The 27,517-nt window shown below is 37.0% G+C and overlaps 2 protein-coding genes across 2 annotated transcripts in view; one reads left to right on the top strand and one right to left on the bottom strand.

The window, feature by feature from the left end:
• Positions 1 to 16,622, top strand: part of LOC145690561 (procollagen C-endopeptidase enhancer 2-like) — a 35,141-nt gene extending 18,519 nt beyond the window's left edge. The window contains exons 4-6 of the mRNA XM_081765576.1: positions 8,333 to 8,451; positions 10,202 to 10,436; positions 15,099 to 16,622. Coding sequence (XP_081621702.1) covers positions 8,333 to 8,451; positions 10,202 to 10,436; positions 15,099 to 15,341 — 597 coding nt within the window. The 3' untranslated portion in view covers positions 15,342 to 16,622. The remainder of the gene's footprint in view (positions 1 to 8,332; positions 8,452 to 10,201; positions 10,437 to 15,098) is intronic.
• A 2,063-nt stretch (positions 16,623 to 18,685) lies between these two features.
• Positions 18,686 to 27,517, bottom strand: part of LOC145690557 (F-box/WD repeat-containing protein 4) — a 54,501-nt gene continuing 45,669 nt past the window's right edge. The window contains exon 8 of the mRNA XM_081765563.1: positions 18,686 to 19,237. Within this exon, the coding sequence (XP_081621689.1) occupies positions 19,097 to 19,237 (141 nt within the window). The 3' untranslated portion in view covers positions 18,686 to 19,096. The remainder of the gene's footprint in view (positions 19,238 to 27,517) is intronic.

Raw genomic sequence — 27,517 nt, 5'->3', positions numbered from 1 at the left:
GGTCGTGCTACCCACTCGACTCTGCAGAATCAGTTCAGGTATATTCGGAACATTGGCGTGCTACGTCACTTTGGGGCAACACAAGGCAAAGATGACAAGAAGACGCTGATGGCAGAGATCAATGAGGCAGTTCGGGGCATGTTCGCGGAGAAACAGCACACTGCTATCATTCACGATCGAACGTTGCGAATTTGGGCTAGGCAAACAGCTAATGAACTGGACCCTAACAAGAGTCTCAAGTTCAAGGCATCACCGTCGTGGGTGTACAGATTCAAGAAGCGCAACAACATCGTGGACCGTGCAATCACCCACAGGGTCGGCAGGACCTGGCAACTGAAAGAGTTGGACTTGCAGCAGCAGGCTGATGCTTTCGTATTAGCGACTCGCGAGCTCATTGCAAGCGAAAGCATCCCACCAACGCAGGTTGCCAATGCAGATCAGAGTAGCTTCAAGAAGTTGTTGCAGAGTACTCGCACTCTCCGTACCAAAGGAACAACAGTCGTGCGAGCGGTTGTGGGATCCATGAGCGCAACAACCCACAGCTACATGATCATGCCCGTGATCACCATGGCCGGAGAGATTCTGCGGCCGATGTATGTACTGGTGTCGGAACCAAGTGGAAAGTTTCCGGGAAACAAGCCTGCAGATCCACCGAACATCAAATCATTTGCTGGCAAAACGTCCAACATGAACAGGGACGACCTTAAGGACTTCTACGAGCAAGTGTTCTGGCCAAGCATGCCTGATGATCGGAAGAAGATCGTTTTGCTATTGGACTCGTGGACTCTGAACAAGGACGACAATCTATCGAACGCACTGAAGCCTGCCGACGTTGCGTTGCACAAGAGACTGATTCCTGGTGGTTGCACTGGAAAGATTCAGCCTTTAGATGTGCATTTCTTCCGTCAGTACAAGTCCTTTGTACGCTTTGTGACCGACACACTGGCCATGGACAGTGTCATGGATATCTGGCATCGCGATCGATTCCTGGCACTACAGTCGTTTTCACTCTACCAGTTCAGCGCACCCCGATTCAAGAACCTGATCCGGTACGCTTTCCACAAGGCTGGCTATCTGGACGAGGAGCCGGGAATGTGGATCTCTCCGCACGAGTACTGCTTTGACTCCCTCGACGAAGGTGACGTGTGCTTCACGTGCGGCGAACTACCGTTCGTCAAGTGTGCACACTGTGAGCGCACTCTTTGCATCTCTCATGCTCTGTTCGACGATTTGCACATTGATTGTACCCTTTAACTTACGCAAACAAGTGCTCAATCAGACAACGTCGATTCAAACGTCACAAACCTTGTGTTCTTCTTCGTTTCCTGTAACTCTCATAAACCCCATGTTAATGTTTGACGCTCCATAAGTCCTGAACGCGGCAACGTCTGACCGTCGCACTGTGTAGTTATCCTATTTAGGACTAGTGCTTTCCGAAAATGTATAGTTTAGCGTCAGACCGGCAGCAACGATGTGAAGTGTTACTTGTGAGTTCCGGACTACAGCGTTTTGAAGATGTTTAGACATTTTGTGAGACATATACTTTACACTGTCTGCGATAAAATGTTCGTTCTTTTGTTAAATATTTCTGGACAGTGTTTACCTTCCCCAACCACTACTCATATTCACCCCCACAAATTGTCCTTAATTCCCGCAAGTTAATCAAGAATCATAAGGAATGTCGCAAAGAAGAAAACGAGATAGAGGAAGAGGAGGAATACGATACCGAGTTCGAAGAAGAGTGTAGAATAAATACATATCAAGATGCTCTCAGAAGTTTAAAGGAACTGCAAAAATTTGCCTTACTGAAAAATGATTCTGATTCACTTAGTATAATTTCTCAGGCTAAAGTGTATGCGGAAAGTCAAGCAGCCAAGCAGCAATGTACACAGAAAACCCTGCTTGGCTATTAGAAAAATAAAGAAAACGTGTGCATAGTATATTTTGTATTCATTTTAATTTTTTGTGTATTTATTCGTAGAAGAAAGAAGTATTGTAATCGAACAATGTACGTACAGCAATATATTTTCTCAGTATGCCCCTTTATAAGCATGTATTTTTTTTTTTAAAAAAAAAGGAAAGGTCTACCTCCACTAAGCGGAAACCTGACTTTAACGGAAAGTTTTGCAAGTCCCGCTCGATTCCGCTAAAGACAGGTTTCACTGTATTAAAATTTAAAAACATTAATAGATTAAAAAATATACCGTCAAAGAGTGTGTGTGTGTGTGTGAGAGAGAGAGAGAGAAAGAACAAAAATAAAAAAAAGGAGTGGAAAATAATCAAGAAATTGGTTATCTAAATTTCCTATATTCTATTTGATAATAGCTATTTAGAGGGAAACCAGTACTCTTCAGACTTCCCACATTTTATATTTATTTAATAAAGGGAATTAGCTACTCCAAAACAGAGACTAAAAAAAATAATAAGCTGTTCCGAAGTTGTTTATAGGACAAGATAATAATAATAGTATTATACAATTGTAATAGAAAAAATGGAAACAACAAAATTCCAAAGACATGAAACGAAACAAAAATACACAACGCCTTGTCACTCACTCTCTTCATCTAACTCGCTGGCCGGCCGACATTATCGGTGGCGTGTGCATCCAATCATAAGAAAACATTGCCCCCGACAAAATCGGTGTCGGCGATACCGCCGACAGTATCGGGGGCTTGGCCGACAGCATCTGTCGGAGGATCGGCCGATAATATCGGTGGCGTGTGCAAGCTACAATTTGAATACATTGAAGTCGATTTCACCGCCGACATTATCGGTGGTTCCACCGATATTATCGTTGCCGTGTGCAAACGCACTTATTGATAGATTTAATATCCCGGCATTTGCCTGGTGGGACTGAAGGTGGACATTGGCTCATTTTATGTTAAGCTCATTTTTCTGTTTTCATTCTACTTTATTTCACTTCTTCTGCATTGGCCACAACAGCGAGCAAAGGCTCCGTCCCATCAATATCTGATTGACAGGCCATACTTCTTCAGAACTGTAGGGCCCATTATTTCTGATTCCGAACGCCTGCGAAACGAATGCTTCAATACGTTCTTTTCTATTCCCAATACCTACGCCTACACCAAATTTGGTGCAATTATCTCTGAGTGACATCGCGCCCTTCCCTCGTTAGTAACAAAAGAATTTGATGAATCACTGACGAATAATAATAATTATTAATAATTCAATGACTTGCGTTCACCATGTTAGATGATGTATTATTAACATGTGATATATTGAAAGAACACAGTAGTACTCCTCCTATTTCCGCGTTTATTCACCTAATTCTTTAACATGGCCGCAGTGTTATTTTCACCGCTCAACAGCGGCCCTGTCAAATCTTTACCACCGAGCTCGTGTCAGTTAAGCTATACACTATAGGATAGATCCTAGGAAATCTCATACGATTTCTCCTAGAGTCAAAATCTCAACGTGTATGGCATCAGATCGCATGTCATTTCCTGTGTTCTGAATGATCCTATGAGATTTCTCTTGTTTAGAGCACGCTCTATGTTGGAAAGATAATTGGTAAGATTTCGATTTTTAGCGACATCAGGTGTGAGAAAGTGAAAACAAACAACTGATGCAGTATGTTTTGCTAATTTATCTTCTGATCGCGCAGGTTTACTTTTGGTGCACCACTCGAAATAATTGTTGAAATAATTTGTTACTTATTTTCTAAATGATTTGCGCTGGGTTACATGAAAATATCTTATATGACATAGATGAAATTCAAGGTTACCATTAAAAGCAATTATTGAAAAACTAATTTCTTTTTACGATTTGCCTGTAAATACGGCGTCCGGATGTGTAGTATGAAAACTATAGTGCAAAAACACAAACCAACCTGTGCTAAGTGGCCACTGAAAAGCACGAATGCTATCTAACGGAGTGAGAACAGGGCGAAGCGGGAGCCCAAGCGTTAGCGAACAGGTGCGTTAGCGAAGGTAATGAGACCAAGTGGAATTTGGTAATGAAAGGACTTTCAATAGCACTTGTCATGGTATCATACTTAGCGCTCCATTTGTAAACATAGGCTATAGCTTCTGTAAACTGTGCAGAATTACACCGGTGATGGAAAATAGTATCACCGGTTATCTTTTATATATACTCATTTAGGTAAATGTTTCACTGAAGGGGTCCAGGAGAACATAAAAAATACAAAATTTACAGCTGAAATGGAAGATGCAAGTATTTACACCTAACACACTAGAGCCAAATCTAATCTAATGAAACTAAACTAACTTAATATTAATAGAAAAAATAAATGATATACCCTTATACTAATATAATCTAACATAACATAATATAACCTAACCTAACCGTAACTAACTTGAACTAACCGAAACTAAACTAATGCGAACAGAAACTACCGAAATTGTAACATTTATTAGAAAAAAATGTCTGGACTCCTTCTGGTAAACATTGCACTTCACTTATTTCATCTGTAGTAAAACACTTATAATGATTTTACACTAGTAAACCTACACTTGTTATATTAAAATATAGGTGTATTACTTTGTATTTAATTCTATTCCTTGCAGAAATTTGCTCTTTATAAATATGTATTTTCATTTCATGCAAAGAATTGAATTTTACCCATAAATCTTCTAAAATGTGGTGGGCCAAGAGTACACCAGTACCCTTCTGATTTTTAAGCTTTTATTACTTTTTTTAGAGGTATCCAATTTAACAATATAGCGCCTATATTAATATTAGTAGGTTGTGTAGTGTAGTTAGCATAGGCATTCATCAATTTTGTACTTTTATTAAATAGAACTATTTCATAATATCGGAAAACGTCATTCGGTTAGACAGGAAAACTCCTCACGTGTATGGCACAAAACGGTAGGATTTCCTAAGAGATATGTCATAACATTTTTCCGAAGATAAATCCTAAGATATTTCCTAGGATTTATCTCGTAGTGTATAGCGGACCTTAGCGTCATTTCAGATTTTGCCAGAGAAGGAGCATGATACTCCATTGACACTGATGAGAGTTTCACGTTTTTTTAAATTATTATATTAATATATAATCAATTAAAAAGTATGGACATATTAAATTCAGGAGGGGGACAGTTGCTCCCCTGTCCCCCCAAATGCCGTAATTGGTTTGTGTTAATCGCAAAATCAGACCTTTTCTGTTCACTAACACGTTGTAGTTATGCTGAAACCACTGAGCTGTGTTAAGTTGAGTTGTTTTACTCGTAAAGTCATTTTTTGCTGTTTAGGCCACAAGTATCGGAAAAATTTAGTGATGGGTTCCGAAATGAAGGGTAACGATTTCTATGAAAAAGAGTGCATCTATAGTTTTCAAGACGACATATCTATTAGGCTAAGTCTTACAATAGTAGAAATAATTTAGATACAATATTCTAAAGGGTTTAAGAAAGTAGAAACACCAGTGAACTCAAATTTGCGTCAACAGATATACTGAAACCACAAGTTGAAATTGATCTTTCAAGTGTTTTCTTAGTATTTTTTTCTTGCTATTCAAAGAGCGGGGACTTCTACTATTAGGCGTGCTATGCACTACGAGATCAATCCTAGGAAATAGGATCTATTAGGATTTATCTTCGGAAAAATGTTATGACATATCTTGTAGGAAATCCTACCCTTTTTGTGCCATACACATGAAGAGTTTTCCTGTCTCACCGAATGACGTTTATCAACATTGTGAAATAGTTCTATTTAATAAAAGTAGAAAGTTGAAGAATTACCATGCTAACCACACTGGACATCCCATTATTAATATCAGGCGAATTGGATACCTCTAATAAATAAAAAAAAGAAAAGAAAAGAAAGAAAGAAAGAAAAGAAAAGAGAAATAAGCATAAAAGTCAGAAGGGTGCTGGTATACTTTTGGCGCACCACATTTTAGAAGATTTACAAGTAAAATTTAATACTTTGCATGAAAAGACATATTTATAAGGACCAAATTTTTTGCAAGCAACATAATTAATTACAAAGTATAACACCTGTATTTTATGTTTACATCTGTAGGGTTACTAGTGTAAAATCATTATAAATATTTTAACGACGGATAAAATAGGTGAGAGACAATGTTTAGCAGAAAGGGTCCAGCTAACTTTTCTAAGAAATGTAAAATTTCGGTAGTTTCTATTCACATTAGTTTAGTTAGGTTGTTACAGTTATGTTACGTTAGATTATATTGGGGCCCAGTATACACTTTTCAAAAAGTGATAGAATTTTGCTTACTTCTATTAATATTAGGTTAGTTTAAGTTAGTTAATTTCATTAGGTTAGATTTGGTTAGGTTGTGTTAGGTCTAAGTACTTGCATGTTCTTTTCTCCTGTAAATTTGGAATGTTTTGCCTACTTCTGGACCCTTTCTGCGAAACATTTACCTAAGTGAGTGCATATGAAAGGAGACCGATGAGACTATTTTCCACCACCGGTGAATTTCCGCATAGTTTACAGAAGCTATAATTTATGTTTACAAGTGGAGCACTACTACCACGATACCATGACAAGTGCTATTCAAACTCGTATCATTGCCAAAACCCACTTGTTTTCACTACATTCACTGACGCGCCTGCTTCTTTCGCTCGCACTACCCTCACTGACGATCGGGCCCCCGCTTCGCCCTGCTATGACTGTTAGATAGCATTTGTACTTTCCAGAAACCATCTAGCACAACTTGGTTTGCGTTTTTTGCACTATAGTTGTTATACTATATATCCAAACCCCGTATTTGTACGGAAATCGTAAAACAATTGTAGTTTATCAACAATTGCTTTTGATGGTCCCCTTGAGGGATTTTATCTATGCTATGTAAGATATTTACATGTCGATCAACGCAAATCATTTAGGAAACTGTGACAAATTATAATTGTTCAACAATTATATCGAATGGTGCAGCTAAAGTAAACCTGCACGATCAGAAGATACCTTATCAGTTGTGTTTTCACTTGTTTTTTTTTAACTTTCTCACACCTGATGTCGCTTAAATTGAAATTTTCTTTTCGAAATAGAGCATGCTGAGAAATCTCATAGGATCGTTCAGAACACAGGAAATGGCATGCGATCTGATGCCATACACGTTGATATTTTGACTCTAGGACAAATCGTAAGAGATTTCCTAGGATCTATACTATAGTGTTTGGATGGCCTAACAATTATGTGGAACTCACTTACCTCAAAACTTTTACAACGTTTTAATCGGCCTTATGCAGAGTCGTTCTGAAATGTGATTAGTCCCATACTAAAGAGTTCGACTAACATATGTTTCCTGCAGTAGTCAGATTTTTAGTATGACGCTAATCATACTTCGAAACAACTCTGCATAAGGCGGAATAAGTTTTGTGACCAATTCCTCCCTCGGGGTACTAACGTTCACACACGCGTATACCCATAATTCCACATGCCCAGTAGTGCGCTCGGACATTTGCCATAAACATTATGGGCCATATGCAGAGTCCTTCTGAAGCATGATTAGTGCTATACTAAAGCGTTCGATTTACATATGCTTCCTGCAGAAGTCGGGCGTTTAGCATGACGTTAATCAATTGTCAAAATGACTCTGCATAGGGCGGTATGGGTCTTATGCAGAGTCGTTCGGACGAGCGATTAGTACCATATTAAAGTTTGACAAACATGTGTTTCCTGCAGTAGTCAGTCCGTTAGTGTACGTCAAAAAGACTCTGCATTAGGCCCCATGTGTCGGTATCTTCTTTACTTTTTCTTAGCCCTCACGCCGTTTCGCTTAATTTAGCATTACTTCTTTGTCTTTCAAAAAGATAAAAAGATAAAAGTGATTCTATAGTCTTCATAAAAAAAAAAAACCTCAAAATGTTAAAAAAAATAAATACACACACTACCATGTTGCTGTTGCCACAACTGATTATTTGTATTCACATTAATTTCAATGAGAAACATAATTTCCGTTTACGAACAGCGTTATGGAGGATTAAGTTCGTAATCAGAGTATCAATTGAACAGGTCTATTTTATATTTTATGCTTTACAATTTTACAAATGAAAGGAATAACATACAAGTAGGATCTGAATCACCAGAAATAGGAGGTGTGTTTAAGTTCTAAGGTCTGCTAGTTTTTGTTATAAAGTACCTACCTTAGGAAACTGAAACTTGCGTCACTTCTCAACGTGATTTCCTTTAAAACGTATATATTAGATGGAACCTAACATGCAAAGAGTTCTATAGACTCATTTGTTCTCGCCCCTTTAATAAATCAAACCGAAAATCAGCCTGTTAGCTCAACATATTTTAAAGTTATTCAGTGCTGAGGAAGTTAATTTTTATTCTATTTTTAACGACAGAAAGTGAAATTAAACTATGTGCTTTTCAGGAGCTCTACAAGGACAACCTCACTCAGTGGGTTTTAAGTGTGAAACCAACCCGTCCTATGGGTTGCTCACAATATGCAGTTAAGGTTGGAGATGGCGTTCATCAACTGGATCCAATACCGTAAGTTGATTTAATGTATAATGCTTAATTCATAACTTCTCAAAAATATTCACTTTTCATACAACGTTCTTCTTCTTCGTTGGTTTGGAGGCGCACAGCTTTCCATTCTTTCCTATACTGAGCCATTTTAATTTCGTTGTAGTTTCCCTTCCCTATTTCTTGAATTACTTGATCGCATATCTAATTTTCTGTCGTTCCTCCGTAGCCAATAGTGTGATTCCTTCATGTCTTATAATCAGGATTGCCCAATTTCATGCAACTGAAACAAAGAGACCTCGTTTCAAGTATTGGTATTTGGAACGAAACAAAACGCTCTACGAAACGATTTTTATAAATGTTAACTATCTTTACACATCCTAAGACTCCAAATTTACTGCCTCAATGAATACATTTATAATGTGCCAATACACGCTGTATTCTAGAATTCGTTCCTCTGTTCTGGGGGCCGCGGTGGCTCAGTGGTAGAGCGCTCACCTCTGGGGTTTCGGGTTCAAACCCTGCTCCCGCCAAGTGAACTTTGTGGTAGACAAACACCGTGTGCGTGGGTTTTCTCGGTGTTCTCCCGTTTCCTCCCATTTTCTTCATTCCACCATTTCATTCATCTCTCATCATCACCGTCTCCTTTAGCCTAACCGGTATAACCGTGGGACGTAAAACTCAAAAATTTCATTTTTTTCGTTCCTTTGTTCTGTTCAGTATTCTATTTAATTTTGTTCGCTTTCAATTACTTGTTATGTAAAGAAATGTTTCATATTCTTGTTATAATCATATTATTAGTGTTTTGAGGACTTGGTCCATGGTCTGAATCTTGGCTAGATTCATTTTACTGGAAGGAAGAAGCTTTAAATTAAAATAATATGTAATAGCTGAAAGTGTGTGATAGAAGGATGAAATGTGGGAAGATAGCCAAGCATTAACTACCGGGATTTTACTCACCTACAAAATACAGGACAAGTCAAAATTATGTTTTTTTTTGGTCAATCACAAAGCCCACTTAGCGCGAGCTGGGATAGAACCAGGAACCCTCACACCAGAAGCGAGTGCTCTACTTAAAAAAAAAAACTGATTAACCGAAAATTCCTCTTTCCCTAGTTATTGCTGTGTAGTTAATTTCTTTATATATATATATATATATATATATATATATATATATATATATATATATATATATATATATATATTAACCTTACAAGACAGTGGCATGAACACAGAAACATCGAAGACAGCTAAAATTCCAAAGACTCTCCTATCGGGACTACGTGCATTTAAAGTGCACACGCTAGCCACTAGACTACCTGGGAGGGCAGACTGAGTCATCACGGCCCCTACTTCAGTTTTGTCGTTGTTATTGCACAAGAGAAGAAAATTTTCGCAGTTGAAAAAGGAAGATATGATTTTCTTTCACATTTCACAATCTAACATAATTCAAGCTTTGTTTCTATTTACAATTAGTATCATTAATTGTATTCCCAACAAAAAAGTTTACACTTTTTTAATACAAAAAAAAAAAATGTACACAGATCATATGCCACTTTCGAGAGTTTTCTTGATATGGTTATTAAGAACTTTGTTCGATGGACCACTTCGTTATGATATTAAAAATAAGTAACCAGCGGAGAAAATAACTTGTCTCCGGATGATCTTTGTGTTATAGTCTATATTAATTTAGTCTAAATTCAGAACACAATATGATAAAGTTCTCTAATTATGTTTTTCTTATCTTTCTTTCACCCTTTTTTCTTTTAACCAGGAGATGTGGTGACACATTTAAGGATGGCTTTAATTCAACCACGCGTCTGATTGATATGCAAATACTAATAGAAAACCCAGATCTGAGAGGCACAGGAATTCACTTAAATATATCAGCAGAACCAGTTTGTGGAGGGTTCTTCAATGGATCAAAAGGATACAGTGGCTCCTTCAGTTCGCCTAACTTTAATTCAGACAAATATTTAGGAGAATTCGATTGCATCTATAACTTCGTTGTAAGTATTCAATTTAAATATAAATTTTAAATCCTTTCTTGTGCTTCTTAGAGGTTAGTCCGATTTGGATCCCGTTTTAGGTTTTTCGATAAAGCTATTTGAATTAAAAGATCGAGAGCTTCAATTGTTAGAAACCCAGAAGTACAATAATGGCACTAGTTATCGACGCGTTGACTACGTAATCATCCAAATAAATGTACCATAGTCCTTCATGAGTCATTCTTTGCATGAATACCTCTTAAACTTACATATGGAGGGAAAGGATATCACGGAATTATTGATTCCAATAATATGGATTTATCGTAGCTGTTCACATACGTACTGCGTCTTACGTCACGTTAATAGAACATAATCTAGTAAGGTTCCCGAATACACACACCCACAGGTTAATACTCAGATGTCGGGGAATTTTACTGTTTTCAAAGAACATAGTATATTGATTTATTTTATCATTTGTAAGGGACACAGGGAGAGAGAGAGAGAGAGAGAAAGAAAGAAAGAAAGAAAGAAAAAGAGAGAAACCAGTAAGAAATTCACATTAACATAAAAGACACTAAATTGGTGGTCAAGCTATTGACGAAGTGACGACTGTGAAATTTGACTACGGAATAAACTACATAACCCACAATTTGTACGGTACTAGAGCCAATGCTTGTACTATTTTGCACTTCACGTGTAATCGAGGCATTGACGTCATGTTAGTTAATATATTTGCTTATTAAGAAACATCCAGTGGTATATTTTGTTGAATACCCGCGGTAGCCCTGTAACATTATAAACGGAAGTTAAAACTAATTTATAATAAGTTTACAGTTTATTATGCAGGGTGGTCTATAAAGTCTTACTACAGTGGATTATTTTGGAAACAAACATGATTAAAGCAAATCTAACTAGCGGAGGGTTAAAGGAGCTACCGATTTATGCATGCATGGTAAATGGCGGCCATCTTGATGACCGCCTTCTTGGATCCGGATTATTTTTTTCAAATAGGAAGATAGGCGTGCGACCCATCAATTAACACTGTTTTTTTTTTTCCCAGAGGAATGCAGTTCCGCAAGCAGAAATGCATTATCATGTCCCGTTCCAAATTTATAACCCCACAAAGTCCCACCTACAGGATGTGCTCCACATGTTGCCCGTCCATTGCAACACAACCGGATTCTCTTAATCCAGTCCTCCTGAACCCGTAACAATACAGTGGAAGTGATGCTATCACAGACGTCCTGAATACGTCCCTGTAGGTGTGCAACATCCCGAATCTTCTTCTGATACACCAGGTGTTTTGTTTCCATTAAAAAAATCCAAGGGAGTGAGGTCCGGTGACTGGGCTGGCCACTCCACAGGGCCTCGGCGACCGATCCAACGTTCAGGAAAATGCAGATCCAAGCAATCCCGCACAGGCAGGGCATAGTGCGGTGGGGCAACATCTTGCTGAAAATATCGCGGCAAGGTGGCATGAGGGCGGAGAAGCAACGGAAACACCAACTCCTGTAACATGTCCAGATATCGGACACCATTTAGGGTACCAGGAATGAATAAGGGTCCTATGATTGACGTGTGCCATATGCCACACCACACTATGATATGAGCAGGGGTAACCCTCTTGCAGGGATTGATCGCATGTGGGTTTGCATCCGACCAATATCGCATGTTCTGGGGATTCACTTCCCCATCCAAATAAAAGTTTGCCTCGTCTGTAAAGAGAACGCTGAATGGAAAATGCGAATCTCCGTAATATTGTGACAAAGCCCAATTGGCAAATTCCATGCACCGGTCTGGATCATCCTCTGAAAGGTTGTGGACAAGCTGCAGCTTGAAGGGATGTCACTTGTTTGTATGGAGAATCCTCATCACGGAAGCACGTGGTACGCCTATTATCGCTGACAGTTGTTTTGTGCTGCGCTTTGGACTTTTCACACTCGCAGCAAGCACCATTGTGGATGTCTCCTCATCTGTCGCGGTTCGTGATGGACCTGACCGTGGTCTGTCGGCAACATTAGCAGTTACACTGAATTTCCTAATAAGGTAGCTAACGGTATTGTGGCTTATTGCAGGTCTTTTGGGGTGGCGCGCGTTGAAGTCCTGGGCAATCACACGACTGCTTCTTTCCCCAGACAATAGGATGATTTCAATTCTTTCCTGCTTCGTCAGTGCCATCTCCCTCTGAAAAGAAAACCTGTCAAATTTTGGGGTGTCACGTCTTTCTTGCAGCGTTAGTGCCATGTCGCTCTCCTTGCAAGAAAACAGAAAACGGTCAACTTTGGGGCGTCATAACTTTGGAACGGGACATGATAACACATTTCTGCTTGCGGGACTGCATTCCCCTGAAAAAAAATGTTAATTGATATCACTTGCTTACTTTCCCATTTAAAAAAATCAACCTGGATCCAAGATGGCCGCCATTCACCATAGATGCATCAATCGGTAGCTCCTTTACCCAAGTCCGCCCTTCGCTAGTCAGATTTGCTTTAATCATGTTTGTTTCCAAAATAATCCACTGTACTGACTTATGGACCACATTTTAAATAATACATTTTCTATATATATATTTCAACTTTGTATATTTTATACCAGCTTTTTGCTGTCCTCCAAAAATTGCTGCCCCGTTCAAACACACATACGGTAGAGCCTGCTTGCAGTCATCATCGCAACGTGGCAACAAGAATCATATAACTTGTATCGTATTCACGGCAGCTCCATCCGAAAGCTAGGTTGCCATGCTGCAAGAATATTGTAGCTGTCATTTCAAAAATCTTGTAACTCCATCTTTCTATTTACTGTTTACACATGACAACTTTCTGAAAGCAAGAAAGATATATCTAGCCATGCAGCACTGTACTCTAGTGGACAAATAGTTAATCTCCCCCTTGCTATCGCGCTTCCCCTTCCCTTCAAAAAGAATCCGTGATTTCGGAAGCGGCGAACTTTTTTTTTATGTCAGTGGGAGGGCGGTAGCAGGTAGCAAGCAAGACGAACCAGAAAGTTGAACATGGTTTGACTCATTGCAAACAAACAAACAAACAAACAAACAAACAAACAAAAAAAGTTGCATGTCCCTTTCCACACTATGTTTATATGGAGAAATATTGTAGGTATGAACGAAAAACTGCTGCTGATTTGTTTCAGCACGTACAAATTGATTAATAATTAAGAGAGATCTAAAAATGAACTTCGAAAATAGTGAGAATATTAGTATTTTCAGCATTGAATATCATAAAAATAAATGAGAGTAAGTGAACAGTTTTTCTAAAATATTATAAATGGCAATTAATGTTTAAAAATTATTCAAGGTATTATTTTAGTGTATTTGCTGTTATGTTAGTTTTCTTTTAACTTATAGTATGTGTAAACTATATTTTTTAAACTTTTTGTATTTTCTGACGAAGTGACTTTTTGTAGTTTTTGTAGGACTGATGAGTTCCTAAGGCGGAAAAATAATTAAATAAATTCTCCCCTCTTTGCGGCCAATAAATTTTCTGAAATAAATTCTACTTACAAGAAACGGGAAATAAATTATGAGAAAAACAACTATTCAGAAAGAGCAATACTTGTTGAAGAACAAGAACAATAAATTTCCTGGGGAATAACATCAAATAACCCTATAAGAAAATCGTAAGTTAACTTCATAACAAACAAAGGTGAATGGAAATTATTATAAACATGATAGAAGGAAATGACACTTGAAATATGGTTTTGATTCACCGTCTAAGGAGTGGAATATTTCTTTTGGAAGGCACAAAAACGTTCAAACAATAACCTCTGCCTCTACTGTTCCTACTGCTACTGGAAATAGAAAACTGCTGATCGGTCGAAGTTCTTTGACCTTGTTAAAAAAAAAAAAAAAAAATGCCAGTAGAAATATGTCAACCGAGAATATTTTTGAGCCTGCCTCAAGTATAGAAAATCTTAAATGAGATATGTCCTAAAATAGATTGTTTTACCGATAGGGGTTGAAAAGTCAAGCGACAGGACTTATTTAGCTGACCGTCTAGTGTCATTGTGGACAATATTTTTTTCTTACTTCTGCGACTACCATATTTAATTCGTGAAAATACGTAACATATTCGTAATCATTGAAGAAAAACCCATGTATCAAATTTCATGTCTTCACGTCCATCGGTTGAATAAACATATGATAATAGTATTTTAATCACCTTCCTCTACAGTTAGAAGTTTCATTTTCACTAATTGCCGTTTATTTTTCCGATCATATATCACAAATGAAGTATTTTAATTTTTTTCATTATTAAGCCTATTATTATTGTTATGTTACTTTAGGCATGCTCTATTTGCTATTTATACCATTACTTTAAGAGCACCCTGTATACAACATTCAGCAACATTAAGACATATCCCATCATTAACATACAAAAGATTTTGACGAGGAAGTAACGTTTTTAAAGTGTCATGCCTTAAGACTAAATGATTATTCAAACATGGCTCAACAAATAATTGGAATATGCCTAGCTCACTCTTCCTTCTGAGTCGTTAATAGAATTCGTAGATTTTACTTGAATGATTTCAAATCTTAATGCTGGTTTAAAAGGAAGTTATTCTAAATGTAAGTTCACTGCTAATATCAATTCATTAAAGTCATACTAAGAACCTCTTTTCATTAATATATACCTATATTATACACTATGGGACATTTTGTGTTTACAGGCCCCTAAAGGAGGTCGAGTGTCTGTATGGTGTTCAAAGTTTGAGCTGGAGCGACGAGATGATGGACGGTGCTCCGACATTTTCAGCGTCGTTGGAGAAGATAAAGCTGTCGTGACTCACTATTGTGAAAACGATCTTCTGGATAAACCTTTAATATCTGATTCACGCTTCCTAACCATCAATTTCCAATCTGATCGGAGTGTGGAAAATACAGGTTTCCAATGTGACTATACATTCATATAAAGTTTACACGTACACATTACTTGAATAAATATATATTAATAAATAAATTCTGGAAGTGTCCCTGACTCATGATAAAATTCTGCTGTATTATTTCAATATTTATTGTATCACTCTGTTTATTTTGCACTTACTACAAAATTTAAACTGTTAGGGAAAAAAATGGGAAATGGAAAATTTGACAGTAAATAGAAAAATAAATATTACAGTTCAATGGGTGTTTCACGTATACGTCAATGTATTTAACTTTCAAAAATAAATATATTAATTTAATTAGATATGAAGCCTCTTTCTTCTTCTTGATCAGTATATACAGAGAAAAGATACTTTATTCTACTCTGGAAATGAGAATATATACAAACAAATTCTGGTAAAGACAATAAAGATGATCATGCGAAACTTAGATTTATGAATGAATCTATATTGGCAGTTGAAGCAGTCAGTATTATATACGAAGAGTGATCAGAAAGTAAGGTTACAAAGCCTGTAGTGAAACGTTTAACGTCCCACGGTTATGTAGTGAAACGTGTATATATATTATTTCATACAACCAATACAGCCAACAGATAGTGCATACATTACGTTATTTTTTGACATAGTCTCCATATCGGTTGAAGCACATGTCGCATCGTCGGATGAGTGAAGATTCCACCCTGGTAAAAATCTTGTCCTTGCGTGTTCAGCCACGTTGTCACGAAGTGTTTCACTTCCTCGTCTGAAGCGAAGTGACAGCGTCCTAGGTGCTCCTTCAAGTGCAGGAACAAGTGAAAGTCGCTTGAAGTCATGTCACTGAATCAGCTCCTCCATGCCAGTTGTGTTCAAATCTGTTGATGACGAGCTGGGTCGGCCTCTATGCTCCTCGTCTGTGACGTTTTCTTTACCATCCGCAAACTTTCGATTCCATTCTGCGACATACTGACGAGACATTACAGTCTTTCCATAAACCTCTACAAACTGTCGGTGAATTTCAGCCGTAGTTACATGTTTCACTCAGAAATCGAATAACAGAGCGGACTTCTTCGCGAGATGTTTTCCAAACGCGTCGCCATTTGTATTTACATACAACTAGCGCTGTAGGAGGCGGGTGGCTGAAACTGCAGTTGCCAACTCCATGTATTAAAATTCCCGCACACGCCTCATTCCTCTGTAACAGACGAAAGTCCAGAAATGTCGGCCTCTTGTAACCTTAGTTTCTGATCCTCCCTCGTACAATCTCATACCCCAAGCATGTAAGATTTTAACTTCACCAATAACTTTTTAGGTTTAACCGAAAGATCTGTTAATCTTTTTTTTTTAACGTAAAAAAGATCTAATCTCAGCAAATACTTCCATGCACGGCATTTGGCCGAGATAATCTTCATAGCTGGCTAACTGAAGGAAAAAAAAAAAAACGAAAAAAAAACGAAATAATCGCCCTGGTTGTTTATTGTAAAACAAAACAGATTTTACAAATTCGCTTTCGTTAAAGGGTTATCGTGTGGAGTAAAGAATAAGCGGACGTCCTTTTAAGGTCCACTAGCGTAATATAAGAAACATTCTGTTTTATTGTCTTACAAATAAATAATGTACATGGACCTCAAATTAATAGGAACAGAATATTTGCTTACACAATTTTTATATTGATCTATATTAGAGGAGTTCAGTACCAGTGACGAAAGTCCAGACAGTCACCTTGTTTCTTTAGCCTATTGATTTATATAGCGAGTTTCTCCACACTTCAATGATGTGATTTTACTGACATCTTCTTCATGTCTATTTAAATATCTGTTGTGCTACTAAAATGACCTGTTTTATGATGTTAAATGTAATATTACTTAAATGAGGTTTAATTTATAAATACAGTTTCCAACATAGAATTTAATTTTCACAAAGCAAGAGCCATTTAACTAGACGTGAAGAAGAAATCAATAAAATGAAAGCGCTAAAAACCAACCTTCGTAACAACAACAAAGTAAATTAATTGGCTGAAAAAACTGAGATGGTGTGGAGGTATTCAACGCTCTTAAAGAAGGATTACTTCTCGACGAGTTTCGGAGCCTGTATTTCACTAGACTACTGCAGTCTTCTTTCACTGATATATCACATAAACGCGCAGTTTTACAATAGAAGAAATCACAGTGAGAGATAAGTCAGAGAGGAGAGCAGGAGAATGAAATAAAAAAGATGTTGGCAGAGCACACATAAAGGTATGGTTATATCGAAATTTTGCTATTTCATCCATCCTTTTTTCTCCTGCAACCAAGCGGAATACTCAAAACTAAAACATTGTTTTAAATGAAACCTGGTTATACTGCATGCTCAATCAAGCCTCATATTTCATTTCATTTACCTTAGCAGTTTGTATCTCAACAGTTTTTAATACTTCGTTTTTGCTGCCAACTCTGATTTGCTTCTGAGTGAGGAAAACTGGTCGATAAACTCGACATAAACATGCTGCTCTAAAAAGGATGAACTGAGAAAATAAAACTGAAGAGAAAGATGAAATAGAAAAAAAATTGCTATAACTTAGTCATGGAACCACGAGTAGAATACCTTCAAAACTACTGATGCTATTATTTGCCTATCACCACTATCTTTCATCAACATCAGGTTACCTGCCTCCTCCTCTACCCTTCTGTGTGATTTACTCACAAGAGAAGCAGCAAACTGTGACGTTACATAGCATTTAATTGGAAGCCACTGCACTACTGAATGCATATGATATACTGATTATATCAAAGTAACCACAGTTGTTGTTTTTCCAGGTTAAAAAAAAAAAAAAAATAGAAACACTTCTTTTTTAAAAAATCAAACTACTGCAAAAGGCAATGCAGTTTATGTGGAGGTAGCTGATCTATCTAAACTGTATGTTTCGTTTGCCGGTGTAATGTGTGCATTCTGAGGAATGTGGTTAAATAAGAGTGCTCTGAGGAGTGTTGTACGGTTGTCAATGTTGTGCGAGTTTAAATTGAAAAGAAATACTAGTACAGTGTCACGGAAAACAAGAAAGGCCTTCGGGACGAATATGAGTGGAACATATTGTCCAATAGTATACAGGAAGTTCCAGGAACGCAACGAATTCATGAAGGAAGAATCACGCAAGGGAGACTGACAGGTAGGATAACGATCCTTTTGCTAGCGGTATTTCAGAAAGTTTAGTTACCTGTATTTCAAAATTATAATAGCAAAAGTCAATAACACTTCAAAATCGTGTAGTAAAATCTGTTTCTAGCTTAAAAATCAAGCACAAATCATAACAATGTAAATGGGCCACATGGAAAATTGTACATTAAAAATAAAATTTAGTGTCGGTCGATTCAGGTAAAGAATGGATTCACTATATCATATGGAGAATATAAAAACATATATACGGAATGAAGTTTGCACGGTTTATTGATACAGAAAAAGCTACTAACATGAACATGTCGGAGCATCTGCTGCAATTCATAAAGATATATCTAAGCATCTGTCAATAACAGCTATAAAATCTGCACTATTCATTTATCAAAATAAAAGTTAATTACAATTATGTACACATTGTAACAATGACGGAAAATGGCTTTATAAGTAACAAATATCCAACATCTATTCTGCAAATAAAACATAAATAAATAACTTTCAAAAATTAAAATACTGATTAACAGAGAGAGTTATCTTTTTTTATATCTTCTTCAATTTTACAGCAGACTTGTGCATTTTGCTGAATTGTGCGAAACATTCTGCAATTTTATGGCTTCTTCTTTTACAGGACTCTGCATTTGTTTTAACAACTTCGAATATCACATGTATCCATTTGCGTTGTTTCTCAGTCCAGTGAAATCCAACACATTTAATGACTGGTCAAGTGCGATAAACAACTGGCAAGGATCAAACGCCACACTGTATACTGGACTACTATGATTTGCTTGGGCATAGAACATCTGAAAAAGAATTCAAAGAAATCAATTTGCACCTCAGAAGACAGAACAATGAAAAGGTTGTAATTTCAAATAAACTGTATATACTGTGCTCGGCACACTGAACTTCGTAACGTTTTCGCTGCTGTTGTCACTGTTAAATCAAGCTACTGAACAAAGGATCTTATATAGAACAAGTTCTCTAGATTTTCTTCAATTGTCAATTCCTTCTGGTTTCGAAAGGTATCTTGTGGTCAAGTAATTAAAGTATCATATACTCAATGTAGTAAGACGGTTGCCCACGATAAAAACAATTTACTTCAAGTCACTTAACTGACTAGTAAATCCCCATTCACCACAACCAATTGTGTTCGATGTGCCGACGGCCACGGGCTGAAGCAATCGCCAAGCCGTAGTTTCCACTATCGCGAACTCCTGCGTAGAATGGCAATGTCTCGCCATGCCGCTTTGGCAACTTTCCGTATCTGCAAGGTACAGTGATGGCACGTGTCGGAGGAGTCGACGAGTGATAGCATTTCTCAATTGCAATATTCCGGCACTACTACAAACTTTGAAAATATTTTCCTTGCACTGCAGAACTGCTCTTGTGGTCTGTTTGACGGTAGAAAATGGATCGAACTCTGTTGCTCTCATCTAGATAGAGCCATTCCTCATTCAGGGTGCACATTCATTTCCATTTGTACCCTGTGAGATACGTTTCATACAGAATTTTTTGGCGTTTGTAAATTCCTCCTGGATGGGGCGCTATGTGAGAGGTGTCCGAGCGCTTCTAATGAGAGGTTCTTCCGAATAATAATGTCGGAAACTGTGCCTTTAAAATACCGTGTCGAGTGGCCAAACTTCTCTGCGTTAGGAAATTTTTCTATGTCACTGCCCTCTAATGGTGCGCACCATATTGGAGGTTCTAGAGGGTTCGGGATGTTCTTCCCACAATTTCTGGTCGACCACATACCGCAGGGCCTGCTCGGCGCATCGTCGAACGCTGACACCCACTTCAGCTTTGCTGACAATTAAACCCTTGTAAAATTTGAAAAATGAAAAGAGAAAGATCCCGGTGGTGTTCGTTTGTAGCGCCAGATTTTTGTAATAATAAAAGTAAAAAAAAATTAGACAGCGGGTTTTGGGTTCACATTCCGTCTGTCACTATTTATTCCCTGTGCACCACCGTTACGGTCTCCGTTCCCCGAACTAAGATGGTTTGTGACTCGATAAGGATTGGTCTCACGGTTTGGAAATCCTATCTCCCCGCGGTGTCCCAGGGCTTTAGGGAAACAAGATCCCTCTAAAACCGTGTAAGCAAATGAAACTTGATATTATTCGCATACATATCCTGAATTCACATGCTGCAACGCTGAAAGAGAATTTCGCTCTAATGTTTGGTTTGTGTGGACGAACTAGACTGACTTTCACTTGGTTTCCAAATGGACTGAATGATAATAGTAGTAATAAGAATAAAACCAGAAAATAAACGAATGTTTAGAATTTAGAATTTAGTTGAAAATTCTGAAAATCAGTCTAATCCCCACTAGAATCGAGCAATGCTTATATTGCCTAATTTGCCTAACAGATCCTTCGGAAAACCAATGTTATGCTTAAGGTTAGGGATACAACTTGTTTATGAAAGAAAAAGCGTACGAATTTGATTAACAATGTAATAAAAGTTTTAATGAGCAAATGAAAACAATAACAAAAAAATGTTTTCTAAAAAAAATTAAGCAAGCTGAAGGTTAATATTGAATTTTGGGTTTTCTGACAACAAAAGTTCAGAATAAGGCATAAGGCCTTAACAAAAAAAATCAATTTAAGTAAATTACATTGAACTATGTAGTGAATGAATTGTTATCATTAACCTGATAATAATAAACAATCTGTGGAATTGATGTTTATAAACAGTGCTAGATGCAATCTTACATTGTTTACATTTTATATATATATATAGCTTTCCTGATTTACATAGATATCATACCAAACTGGTTAGATTACAATTTTGCATTTGAAAAATACCTAATTATTTGACATCGCATGCTAAGTATATATTTTACGTTGATTAGCTGATTTATTTTGACTATAACCTTTTTAATATTTACGAGATTAAGATATTACATAGCTAGACGGAATTTTGAATATAATAACCTATATTTTATTCGGGTGAAAACTAAGTATTGAAATGATTTAAAATGAGTTAAACTAGTTGAAGTAAGTGGAAATGAGTTGAAGTAACTTGAACTAAAATAAAATAAATTGAGAAACAAGTCATGACTTTGATTTGAGATTTGTGGGAAGTATGAAAGAAACATAGAATGATCCAAAGGAGTTAAATAAACCTACTGCCTGACTGCTAACCATTTCTAATTATTTAAATTAATAACTGAGAATGAGAATAAGTGCACTAAATATGCACTTTGACATTTACCTAACAAGCATACACTATCAAATACATAAAATCAATGAGCGTAGCATTACCATTTCGTTATGCATAAAGGCTACATATATATACTCATATTAACACAAGTAGAAAATTAATGGACACAAACATATATAGATATATATATATATATATATAAAATCATAAGTAAATACATGCATACACACATACAAATCAAATAACACATGAATGTAAATAATAAATGTCAAGACGTCTCTCGAGATTTCTTTAATCTGAATATATTGAGTTTTTCGTGATTTTTCTCTTTATCATTAATAGGATTGGTATACGGCCGGACATTTTCATGTATTCCTCTATGTTTGTTCGTCTAGTTTATGCACATAAACGTCTGATCGCTCGATTGTTAGAGGATCAGACTGACGTAATAATTGCGGCTTTACTTAGCCTACTTCGTATTTTTCATCTGTATTCTACTTGACTGTACTAATGTCGGTTCCGCTTTATGTATGGATTACGTATCTCCAACCAAGAAAATGATTGATTGCGAGACTAGTCGCATATACATCATAGTTACTAATTAATCCTTTAGCTCTCTTACGTAACATACATTTGATGACTCATTACAATATTATTTATTAGAGTTTTACTAGTATATAGATCGAAATAGACTCATTTAGTACGTTCACTTCTATGCAAAATTACTTTACAAACACTATAATCTCTGGACAATTAAAGCAATGTCTTGAATATATTTTCTAGGAATATCTATTATGTCTTGTTCAAAATTATCTTAAAGTTCTCATATTACATGTACATAGCGCAGATGATGCATTTTTACTTCATACAAATTTCCATATGTTAAAGTAAATACTTCTTTCATCGTCAAAGGTCTACAACCTGTCATTCGATCTACTTTTAAATTAACTTTCTTTATATGTTATCAAAAAAAAAAAATCTAAGCGACAAATAGAGAAATGACCTAAACTACTATCTCCTTAATAAAAACAACGACATATTCACTAAAGTCACAGAATATATATATACATATAAGTATCATTGTAAAAAGTATCTCTATTTTTTTAATAAGCCTTGCTCAAAAAGAAAGAAAAAAAAAAGAGTTCTAATTGTTTAGCAATTACAGTTCGAGTTGGAAAATCTTTTCTCCACGCGGTGTAAATACATTAACAGTTTTCAAATAGTTCCGACTTTATATCGCGAACGTCTTGCATTTTATTCAATGACGAAAATTTCCCTTTTGGAATCAACAAAAAATAATTTGGATGGGTCCTACCTTTCGCCGTACACACTGCTCTCACCACCAAGCTCACAACACACATACAGATGTCCCTGCGTTTACTGGCTTCCTTCTTTCGTGAGAAGTGTCCTGGATTCGGAGTTCCTCTCTTCGATTCCCGCTGCGTCCTCCTCTCAAACTGGAAGGGGCGTCGCTCTTGGGCGTCTCCTGATCCATCAAGGTGGGGCTTCTGTTGGTCCATTTCTGATAGGATGCACTCTCACTAAAAGCACTTTCAGACGTCACACTGCACCAACATCACTCTCGGTGTTAAAAGTGTAGTGTTACACGGATAAACAGTGTTTATTGTTTTTAAGCATTGTGTATAATACTTCAAAACTGATTATGTATGATTAAAACTAGTTCAAGTGCTTTCGGTGCGTATGTAGGTTATTCTAATTGTCTGTAATAGCTCGTGATTACGTTTATAAGTACGAAACTCTGTCACTCAAAAAAAATGTTTGTAGGCGTTTCGCGATCTATATATATATATGTATATTAGCAGCGTTACAAAGTTTATATATATATGTTTATATATATAAATATATTTTGAAGAAGATCAATGTGTAGGTTACTATGCTAAGGAAAGATTGTAATTTCGTACACTCGGCTTCGGTAAGTTTAGCCGCACATTGTTATTGTGAACTTAACTTTTGATTATGAATGTAGTGTGTGTGTAAGTTCCGGGTATGTTTTTGTGTTGCGGTGGTACGCTGTTTCCCGGTGAAGAATTATTTTACGACTCCTTGGAGTTTTGAATTTTTAACCTGCCGAACTTTTTTGGATACGCCTCTAACGGTGTCTTCGATTTCGTCTCTGCTCTCTTATTCGTTAAGTCATTTTGGTGTCCTAAATTTTGATTCTCTTGGTCTCCGCCTAGTTACGGTGTTCTGGCGTCGTTTCTCTAACGTACGTGCTTCCTTCAAATTTCACATGTTATATCGAAAATTTTTATGAGAGTTGATTTGGCTCCTAGTCGTCTCGTGCATGGTTTTGGACCATTTCACAGTTCTATGTTAAAATTTTATCTTGGTTCTGAGTGGCGACATATGGTCTATGCTGTGATTTTGACAAATTCGCAGAGATTATATTTCTACTTGGATTCTATTCAACGTTTTAGGACTTTATTATTTTTCTCCATTTCACAAAAAGATGCTAAAAGCTGTTTTGTTCTTCTTTCTTGCGTTCACGCGGGGAACTCTGCTGTGTGTGGTTTTCTACGTGTGTGGCTTAGGCAGTGGTATTGAGAGACAATGGAAGGGTCTTTCAACTGTCCTCGCCGCACGGACAGGTATACAGAAAAAAATAAAACATGTTACTTCTCGGATAGTAAGGGAAAATAAAGAGAATGTTCTTTGGCTCTTTAAACAAACAAAAATGAAAATGAAAATGATATGCACTAATGTTCATAATTATACGCAAAATTGGGTTTAAAAGATTTATTTAAAAATTAAATAAAAATGGTAATGATGCAACTGTCACAGTTATCCCCCTCCTAAGATGGAGCAGATGATGCAACTTAGTTGAAGCAGATCTCCATCCTAAGAGAAACTTTGTGATTGACATTGCATCATGAATTCTAGGTGCAAATTGAACATTACATAAAAATCCGAACCCTAATCAGAAATTTCAAAGTTCACAAAAATATTCTGAAGTACATGAAAATCCTTCATAGAAAAGTTGAAATACATAAAAATCCGAACCCTGATTGATTTTACTTCGTGTGCTCTGATCTTCAGTCAGGATGATAGGTCTCAGGTGTCGAGTTTGTGGTCAGTTTAAGCTGCTGGACACAAGCTTATGAGGCATGTTTTAAATAATATGTGACATTATTTCTAATTATCTCTTGGAGTTCTTCTTTAATTTTCTTCCTTCTGGTGTGCATCATCGCAGGTGTAATGATTGGAACTCTTCGTTATTTTATCTGCGCGGGATACGACTTCTTACTTTTCTTCCAAAGTGCTGGCTGCCCTAGGTAACAAAGCAACAAAACAATAATATTATATAATCTTCAGCGTCTTGTATCATCGGGAAAGAGAGCATTGGTTACAGAGGGTGGCATGGAGCTTCAATTCCTCCATGTGCGAGGGCAAGGCCACTGCTCGCACTTCTGCTTTTATTCTTCGGCCATGATTCTTCTTCAGTAACACAACTTTAAAATATAAGGAGAGTAAAATAATTATGGCAAAGTTCCATGTCGCGAACATCCAATTGTGGGAACTTGCAAACATCTTGGTGGAATTGTCATCTGCTCGCAGCTCGTAGCTCACTATTCTTTGGCTCGGCGCGTTTTCGCAGGTATCATCACCAAGGGAAAGGAGTGCGTTGAGTCTCTGCTCTAAACGCAAAACTCCACTTCAGAGAGCTCAAATCGGGAATCCTTCTCTACCGATTGCTCTGTATATAGGCACTTCCTCGTGCATAACAAAAATTATATCTCCTGGGCCGGTTTTAATGCTGGGTTGCGCACATTGGCGAATATCTTTTTCCAATCTTCCTCTGTAATTTTCGGTTGCCTCACATCCGGTACCTGAAATAAAGTTAAAGTAAATACGCTGGTAAACAATTTTACTTCTGGGCATTATGCGTCCATATAATTCATCTTCTTATTCTTTATGTTTATCTTCTAGGGTTAGCCACTTGGATAAAAGATGCAGTTACATTCAAATGCGCTGTGCCATATACAAAATTCTCTTATATCTCCTTCATCAGCTTTCTGCTAAATTTTCTTCTCCGCGCTTATATTTCAGTTTTCCATTTTTCTTTTCTTGCATGATCTTCTTGCAATTCCTCTTCTTTACTTCTTGCATGCAATCATTCTATTACTGTGCTTCTATTTGTTTTCATGCCATTGTGTATTTGAGGTTGTTTTCTAGCAAGCTGTCACGTGACCTTGACTCGAACCTGGACCGTTGCAAGTCAACTTTTAGTAAACAAATGTCATAGCCGGGTGAATGGTGACAATGCCGATACCATTCTTCTCATTTTCGGGGTTTTCCTCTCTATCATCTGGGTACCTCCAATTGTCATTACTCTCTTCTTGAGTTCTCACCGCTTTGATAGGGGCAATCATTGTATCGTGCTGGCCATCTTTACATCCTGCGTCTAACTTGTGTTCTCCTCTCCTGGTACCTTCATCCTGAACGGTAATACATTGCGGATTTGCTTCGTTCTCCCAGTTATCATCGCTCATCTCTTGTGTTTCATTTGGTCTGACTTGACTGTGAATCTCTTGTCGGTCACATGGGCTTCTCTGGCCGTTGTAATTTATCCATGAATCTTTTTCTTCGAAATCAAGTACTCCTTTTCCTTCTACATTTCTGGAGTCTTCTGCCCCTTTTCTCCGTGCCGTCAGGTGATTATTCCTCCTGTAATAGTTATGGCTGCGTTGCCATCCTGGACGTTTGTTGTGGAAACATTTCAATCTTGCATCTTTGTGCCGTATTGGCTGTATTCTTGCCTTCCCAGGGACCATTCTTCCACGCAGTTTGCGTTTAATCTTGAATTTCGGTGCGTTTATATGGATGTCCACAGGTGAGTGAGTCGTCTTGGTCTCCTGCTGTGTATCTTGCACAATTTCTTCTGATGGAGGTTCCTTCAGTATCACTTCTTCCGGTTCGCTCCTTTCTACTATTTGATTTTGCTGCTCTCGTTCTCGAATAACCTCAGCGTCTTGCATATATTCCCCTTGAGGTGGTTCTTCTCGAATCTCATCTGTCTCATTTTGCTTCTCTCTGAGCTCTTCTCGCTCTTTTCTTTCTCTCCTCATTTCTTGTATGTTCTCGTTAATCTTGCTGGTGTTCTCGTCAAGCTTCTTGTTAAGTTTTCTTATTTCTTCTCTTATTGTCTGGAGCATGGCGAATATATCATTATTTGTAGGGCTTCTATTGGGAGCGTCCGTCTGTTTTTCAGTCGCCATTTTGCTCCTTATCTCTGACGTCTATGCAAAAAGTTTCTGCATCTGCAACTAAAAATATACGGCTTTGGTGCCAAATTATTTTTGCACACACAAAAAAGTATTTACTAATTACTAAATTAATTTTTTTTTTTTTAAACAGTGTTCTTGAGGTATACTAGTGAAATGTTTCGTCGTTTATAATTGTTCACACACACAACACGTTTTACGTTATTTATTTATTTATTCATGAAGTAAACCTGAGTGTACGATCTTTTGCAATAATTCCAAAGCATAGTAATTCACACTTTAAATCATCTTATCTTAAAATTTACTAAATGCTATACTTAATCTACATTGGTGTTGATACATTTCTAGCTTAATCCTATACATACTGAAAGTTCAAATGATAAACGAATATATGCATACCTTAAATATAAACTAATAAAAGAAAAATTATTCCTATATAAATATATGAATGGATATCTTACAAATACATGAATGGTAGCAGGTTCGAGTTGATTTTAGCAACTTGTAGTTATTATCCTATTTCTATTTTCCTCACCTGGTTACCTTATTTTTCTTCTTTTTCTTCTTTTCCTTGTTCAATCACCCATTTTCAATACAAATAAATTCTGCAAACTGAATATTCTCTATTGCTAGCTCAACGTAAACATAACTTACATTCTTCTGGCTGAAAAAGAAATG

Source organism: Thermobia domestica, chromosome 1 (assembly GCF_964235325.1).
Source record: "Thermobia domestica chromosome 1, izTheDome1.hap1.1, whole genome shotgun sequence".
NCBI classification, from domain to species: Eukaryota; Metazoa; Arthropoda; class Insecta; order Zygentoma; family Lepismatidae; genus Thermobia; species Thermobia domestica.
The sequence above is the reverse complement of the archived record's forward strand: the minus strand, read 5'-3'. Positions and strand labels throughout refer to the sequence as shown.